The 7,667-nt window shown below is 37.2% G+C and overlaps 1 protein-coding gene across 1 annotated transcript in view; it reads right to left on the minus strand.

The window, feature by feature from the left end:
- Positions 1-6,216, minus strand: part of SLC38A11 (solute carrier family 38 member 11) — a 64,589-nt gene extending 58,373 nt beyond the window's left edge. The window contains exons 1-3 of the mRNA XM_049772868.1: positions 6,199-6,216; positions 5,618-5,729; positions 3,330-3,404 (exon numbers count right to left, since the gene is read on the minus strand). Of these exons, the coding sequence (XP_049628825.1) occupies positions 3,330-3,404; positions 5,618-5,729; positions 6,199-6,216 (205 nt within the window). The remainder of the gene's footprint in view (positions 1-3,329; positions 3,405-5,617; positions 5,730-6,198) is intronic.
- Between the last annotated feature and the right edge of the window lie 1,451 nt (positions 6,217-7,667).

Raw genomic sequence — 7,667 nt, forward strand, 5'->3', positions numbered from 1 at the left:
TGAAGATTACAGGCATTGAGATCCAATAGGCCCAAAGATCTTAGTGAAAATAACTCAAAAATTTCCAAGACATTTTGTATTCAAAAGGATAAAACCCAGAGATAGAGACAGATTACGGAAAGCGAAAGATTTAAAGGGAATTTATATAAAAAGAAAAGGCCATAAAATATGTAGGAGATATATGAAATGAAGGTTAGCAATCTAGAATATATAGTAGAGTGATATAGTAGAAAAACTACAAATTGAACACCTCTATAACCACACTCTAAGTAATATTATTCAAAATGTTCATATTTGAAGAAATAATCCACAACTCCATGGACAGGCAACAAGTTATGGAATTTGTAGTCTTGGAACCAGTTTTGCAAGAAGTTTTAAATGAACTAAAGGACAGGACAAACTTCCTAACATGTAGCACTGAGTATGTCAGTCACTAATAATGCATATGGCTGCTCTCTAACTAGATTAATAAAATCATGCTTACTTCTAGATTGCTAAGGAATTTCTATACATTTTCCTTTTTTCTATACATTTCCAATAATGAATTAATGTCTTATATTGGTTAAAATGACTTAGTAATCAATCATCAAAATTGACATTTTGGGATTTATTTTCTAATTTCATTTGTCATTTCTTTCAGTTTTTTTGGAGTGAAACTATGAAATAAAATTTTATATGCTCTCTCGGGGGCATACTGTAGGGTGAGAGCAAAATTGGAGGAGAGAAGAGACACTGTTGGTGCAAATAGTGTTGCCATAACTTTCTAAGTCACATTGTCTTAATAAAAATTAAAAAAAAGGTACTTCAACATTTTTTTTCATAGTATATTTTGCTGATAAAAGTTGACTTAAGACATATAATATATTATAGCCTAATACATTTTGTAATTATCCTTTATTAAAATTAAGATTGTGTGGTAATGAATACTTTGAAGAGTATTTATAAAAATTTCATTCTCTGTATAAACTAATGCTATTCTAATTTTTAAAATTATTGAATAAAATTATTTTTGAGTTTCATTATGCATGCAAATCATAAGAATAATGATTAATTAATAACTTCAAAATATGACTTTCCAGAATATATGGACTACTCATGTTTATTGCTATAGTTTCATATATATCATTAGTTGAGATAGTTATTTACATTATGATTTATTTATATATTTAATTTTATTAAAGTCCTCTCAGTCATTAGATTCTCAGATGATATATTCATATCCATATATTTTTTGGGTTTTGGGGCCACACCCGGTGACTCTCAGGATATATTCCTGGCTCTGTGCTCTGAAATTGCTCCTCACTTGGGGGACCATATGGGACACCAGGGGATCGAACCCAGGTTCATCCTACATCAGCTGTGTGCAAGGCAAATGTCCTACTGCTGTGCCACTGCTCCGGTCCCTCATATTTTAGTTTTTACCTACCCATTTACAATGTGTGCAAAGGGACACAAAACACATAATCCATGGTTATGATATTTGGGTAGAAATTAATTACTTGTCAGTATTCGCTGACTGAGAAACAGGAAATTAAAATGACAAGAGTAAATCCCTGGATTGGAACAGTGATACATGTTGACACAAATAGAATACAATTTTTGAATGACCAGCATATCAGAATAAGCACAAATATATAGAACCCAGACTACTAAATTATGCTTGTAAACTATAGATTAAGAGCTGTAGACTCAAGAAGAGCAAGTCTGGGAGTGGGAATGGCAAGAAATTATGGTATTGAGGAGATAATCTGAGAGTCAGGGTGTATGACAAGAGATTTTAGCTCTCTGGGTAAAACCTGGAGGCCCCCTGAGCACAGCCATTTAAGGCCCTGGTCATTATCTGGTACCACTGTGGTATTCCTGGTTGTTTCCAATACCACAGAGACTCAGCAGCACTTTACTGGGTCCTAACATGGATCTGCTTGGCAAAGAATTGTCAGGAATGGTCCTGGGGCAACCTTGGCCCTTCTTAGAAAGCCTTCCAAAATAAATGGAAAATAAAATAAAGAAAGCAATGAGGAATGGAGGCTGATGGCTATTCTTTTATAATTTTTATATACTTTTATCTCACTCATCAAGAGAAAAATGAAATTGTGGGTTGGTCTTGGAATTTGGGAATTTTAAAATATAGCATCATGGGTCAGAATATCCAAAAGCAGAGCTGAAAAGAGATTTTTGAGGCCGAGATTAATTAAAGAGCACTTTCAGCAGAAGTGTTATGAGAGGACAGCAGATGGTAAAAAGCTGTCAGCCAGATATGACCACACAGTGAGGTTAGTTGCAATTCAGTTGAGAAGTAGTGGTGCTGAGGGGCTTCAACCTTCACACACTTTAATCCCCTCTTAAGAAAAAGACACCAGCTTTGCTATTTCTGTCAGTGAGTTATTGGCTACCGGTTGTGGGAAATGGTGGCCCAAGTAGCCATTGTCTCACAGAAAGGTCACATGCTTGAGATCCAGGTAAATACTCCAGAGAAAGGGTCATCTAGTACAAAGTATTTTTGCAACTTGGTAAAAGTTCATCTAGGCTCACTCATAAGCATCTGAACTGCAGCAAACACTGCTGGTGACATCTGCTTATAATTTTATGACTGAGACCTCTTTCATAGTGATTCCCACGGAGATGAAAGACCCCGTGTTTGCTGTGAGGTAAGCTGATGAGATGACAGGGCAGAGATGTGAACAACAGGAAGAAAAGATGATTATGAGTTGCAAAACCCTGCACTTAGATAGGGGAATGATAAAATGTGGATGTGAAGGAACATGTTACAAACAGAGGGAGAAGCAGAAGAGAAGGGATAGAGAAGCACCTGAGTGCTGCCTTGAAAAAACAAGAGGCAGATAGAGAGCAAGAGCAGGCCTGGCATAGAGGGCAGAATGGGGTGATTGAGCATTACGATTTCATTTCCACTTGCACTAACATGGCTGGAAAAGATTGCTCTTGTTCATGACTTTTGTGGGAAAGGAAGCTCTGATGTCTAGACTTTTAGGGCCATAATCAAAGTTACTCAGCCATAATCAGCCTTTAAAATGACTCCATCATTTACCATTTGTGAGTACAGTGGAAAAAGCACATGGAAAGGATTCAGGCTAGATAATATTTAGTGCTTTCTTATTTTCTAATCTGTTCAAAGGATTAGCAGGAAAGTAAATCTCCTCAAATCTAAGTGTCAAAGTTTTTGAGAATTCCTAAAAGCACTTTCTAATTAAGAAATTCAACTGTAGAATGATTGTGTATAGGTGAGTGTGTGTGTTGTGTGTATTTTTGTGTATAAAATTTATCACAGTACATTTTAAGCTGTAAGATTAAATAATTATATAGTATTTTACCTGTAACATATGAAACCCAGAATAAGAGCAATATTCCCAGAGGAAATCCAGCTTGCTTCACTGAATAAGGCAATCCTGGCAAAATATAAAATTCCCAACAGTCATGTTATTAAAAGTAAAGAAATACAGAGATTTCCTCAATTCCTGTCTCTAATAGGTTAAGTACATTTACATATTTATGACAGTTGTAAATTGTGCATATGACTAAATATTAATATATGAATATTTATTTTAGTATAAGATGCTGAAAGTTGAGACCATACCAAAAGAGCAAGTTTACCAGATGATGGATTAAGACTAAAAAATAGGGGCCAGAGTGGTGGCACAGTTGTAGGGCATTTGCCTTGCACGCAGCTGACCTAGGATGGACCTGGGTTCAATCCCCCATCATCCCATATGGTCCCCCAAGCCAGGAGAGATTTCTGAGAGCAGAACCAGGAGTAACCCCTGAGCCAGGTATGCTCCCCCCCAAAAAAAAGCCAAAAGACTTAAAACAACAACAACAACAACAACAACAAAAAACAGGTGCCTGCTTTCTTAAATAATGTTAAATTCTGGTTAAAGAGAAGACACAACTTGGAATACCTGGTGTCACAACCTAAAACTTTCCTATGTTCTAGCCTGGGATATTGGGACCATAACATAGTAGGGTTATGAGACATGATGGCAGATGGACTTTGAAGTTAAATGGGAGTAACCATATAGGAATTTGAGAAAAAAATGAAGAAATCAGATGATTTTTCATAAAGCTGAAAGGAGTATATAAAATCATTTCATCAAAATTGATTGAGAAATGAACAATTTTAGATTAAGAACACGTTTGAAATGAATGCTTAAAATATTTCCACTCAGAATTTGTATTCTTTGAAAAATAATCCCCCCCAAATCTTGCTAAGCATAATTAAGAGCTAGTTTTAAAAATGCTTTCAAAGTTAAGCTGACATAGATCAGCTTTAAGTATTCACATGAGGAATACTCTGGAACTCCGCCAATAGAGCTGTGCACACCTTCCAAACACATGGAAGCAGAATTTTAAACAAGTCCTTGGCATCACTTTCTCAAGTGTTCAATTTTTTTGTTCTGCTTGAAAAATAAAACATTGTTTCTATATGTTTGTTTGTTTTTTGGGGGTCACATCCGGCATCGCTCAGGGGTTACTCCTGGCTCTATGCTCAGAAATTCCTCCTGGCAGGCTCGGGGACCATATGAGACACCGAGATTCAAACCGATGATCTTCTGCATGAAAGGGAAATGCCTTACCCTCCATGCTATCTCTCCGGCCCCAATATTATTTTTCTATGGAAACAAAGGGAATCACCAAACATTGACATGTAACTTGTGAGAGCTAATATCATTAGATAATTTGATAAATGGTGATTACAACTAAAATTCATTAATTCTGTGAGAACTACAGATTATTACAGATTGCAGGATTTATTTTTGTCCCTGAATTTTAATCAGTTGAATGCTTTCAAATAACAACAAATAATTAGCAATTAAATGATTAAAATTTCTATATTTCTACAATTCAATGTACTTATTTTCAGAATTTTCACCTAGCTTCTGAAAAATCTCTTCTAAACATTCATTGTTTTTATTCTCAATATTTGGTTCATTTGATTAAAAATCACTTGCATTTATAGTAAACCTATTTCATGCTATTACTTAAATGGCAAAGTTAATAAAGCATAATATTTATACTTTAAAATATAGTACTACATAGATAGGTAAAATGTATTAATAAATATAACTTTTCACATGATTATTATATAGTTTCACACTAGTACAGAGAAGTTTTCTAATCTTTCCAAATATCTGGAGGTTTTATTCTTTTAGGAAGTCATAGAAAGAATTGGCAGACTCTACAGATGGAGAAAAAAAAATCAATATCATTATCACTTGCTCATATGATCTACAGAAAAAAAAATCCAGCATCTCCTATATACAAATACATTTTAATCCTCATACAGGGTTACACAGGACAAAAAGAAAAGTATCATAGAAGAAAATGACAAATTTCATCAATATTTTTGTTTAATAAATAATAAACAATTGCAGCATACAAGCCTAAATATGGCCTTTAATTTAATTAATCAGTATTGTGTTTATTAGAGGGGAAAGCTAGTGGGAGTGGAAGTAAAGACTAAAGGGTTGTGATGGCCTCTGGTAAACCCTCCTTGGTGCTTTGGGAAGGAGGGTGGTGCATTGAGAACCTTTACTCTGTAGGCACAGGGAGTGCTAAACCAACATGACCTTAATAAAAACAAAATACAAACATCACCACTTACCTATTATACCAGATCCTATGATGGAGTTGACAATATTAAAAACTGCAGCAAATAGACGACACGTTTTCCCTTTTTGTTCAGAAAGGGGGATTTCTCTGCCATCTGGACAACTCTATTTTCATACATTAATAGGCAATTAAATATTTAGTAATTAAATAAATTATAAAAACGTTAGCCAAATAGCTATTGATGGGCTGCAAACGCATTAGAAATAATTCCTAGCGTGAATACCAGTAAGAAAAGATGATGAGAACAACAATCAAGGTAAATAATAAGAACTAATAGTTAAACTGAGTTTTGGAAAACAAATTTAACCAACAGTGCTGTAACAGGAGCCCCAAGTTCAGAAGCCTGCAACGATTTCCTGAGAACTGGATTTAGAGGACCCCGAAGATAGGCTATTTGTGGAAATCGAATGGGTTATACTAAAAATTCCATCTAAGAAGAAAAAAAAATAGATTAAAGCAAAGATTTCTCTCCCAGAGAACTTTCTGCAGTGCTAAGCCAGGGTGGTAGGGATCCCTAGGGATACGGAATCTGAGGTGCCTGATTTCAAAACCAGCCCAAGTCACCAGTTTTACCAGCAGTGGGGGACCCATGACTGCACCGACGTCTGAACTGGCTGTGGAAGGGCCGCGATTTGGGATACTCCGCAGCAGCCTGACCAATCTCCGCTGCGAGCTCGAACACCACGGTGTCTGCGGGAGGATGGAGGGAGCAGCAGGTAGCTCGCAGCTACCGGCCTGTGCACCGCGGAGGGCGGCGCGGGGTGTAGCTGGCAGGTCTCTCGGCTGCCTCCAGCGGGCAGAGCACGCCCAGGCAATTGCACCTTTCTCCGGTTACCGAGATGCTACAGAACATTTTGAGTTAGGCTGAGCTGCCCTCTCCGCCCTTAAGCCCCCCCCCCTTTCTCCCTCTCCCTCTCGCTCCTTCTCCCTCTCTTACTCTCCCTTCTCTCCCTCTCTCTCCCATATTCTCTCTCCCATATTCTCTCTCCCATATTCTCTCTCCCATATTCTCTCTCTCTCTCTCTCTCTCTCTCTCTCTCTCTCTCTCTCTCTCTCTCTCTCTCTCTCTCTCTCTCTCTCATTCTCTCCCATATTGTCTCTCCTCTCTCTCATATTCTCCCATATTCTCTCTCCTCTCTCTCTCTCCCTCATATTCTCTTTTCCATATTCTCCTCTCTCTTTCGCTCTCATATTCTCTCTCCTCTCTCTTTCGCTCTCATATTCTCTCTCCCATATTCTCTCTCCTATCTCCCGCCTCTTCCCCCTTTCTCTCTCTCTCTCTCTCTCTCTCTCTCTCTCTCTCTCTCTCTCTCTCTCTCTCTCTCTCTCTCTCTCTCTCTCTCTCTCTCTCTCTCTCTCTCTCTCCCTCTTTCTCTCCTTTCTTTTTTAAAATATAAATCTTTATTTAAGCACCATGGTTACAAGCATGTTTATAGTTGGATTTCAGTCATACACAGTAATACCCTCCTTCACCAGTGCAACATTCCCACCACCTACCTCCCCTCCCCCCCTTATTCGCGACAGGCATTCTGGCCTCATTTATGTCTCCCCCCACTCTCCAATTAACTGCTCTTTAATCTTTAACCGCTCTAAAATCTGAAGCCCGGGTAAGAACACAGATTGCTCCCGTTTCAGTGAGCAACACATCTCTCCCTGAACAATCCCTACTAATGTCAAAGGTTATAGTGTATTTAGGGCGCTTATTAAAATAGAATATTTTCACACGAAAAGAAATCACTTTTTTCAAGTTATGGCAGACTTATTGAGCTACCTTTGCTCAAATGTTTCCCTGTTGACTTAAATCATGTTTAAAAATGGACACCTAAAAAGGAATGCAAAGCAATCCGGCTTTAGGGAGTTGGGAAAGAAATCTAGAGTATCTGATTTACAATGAATTTTAAGTGACTGTTTATTTTTATTCTATAAACAGATGATGGAATTAGGCCAAGAGCATATTTAATTCTTCAAAAGAGAAAATTACACATAGAAGAGTTTGAAGAACAGTCCTAAATGAAAAATCAGCATTTATAAAATAAGGTGCT

The sequence above is a fragment of the Suncus etruscus genome, chromosome 5 (assembly GCF_024139225.1).
Source record: "Suncus etruscus isolate mSunEtr1 chromosome 5, mSunEtr1.pri.cur, whole genome shotgun sequence".
In the NCBI taxonomy this organism is placed as follows: Eukaryota; Metazoa; Chordata; class Mammalia; order Eulipotyphla; family Soricidae; genus Suncus; species Suncus etruscus.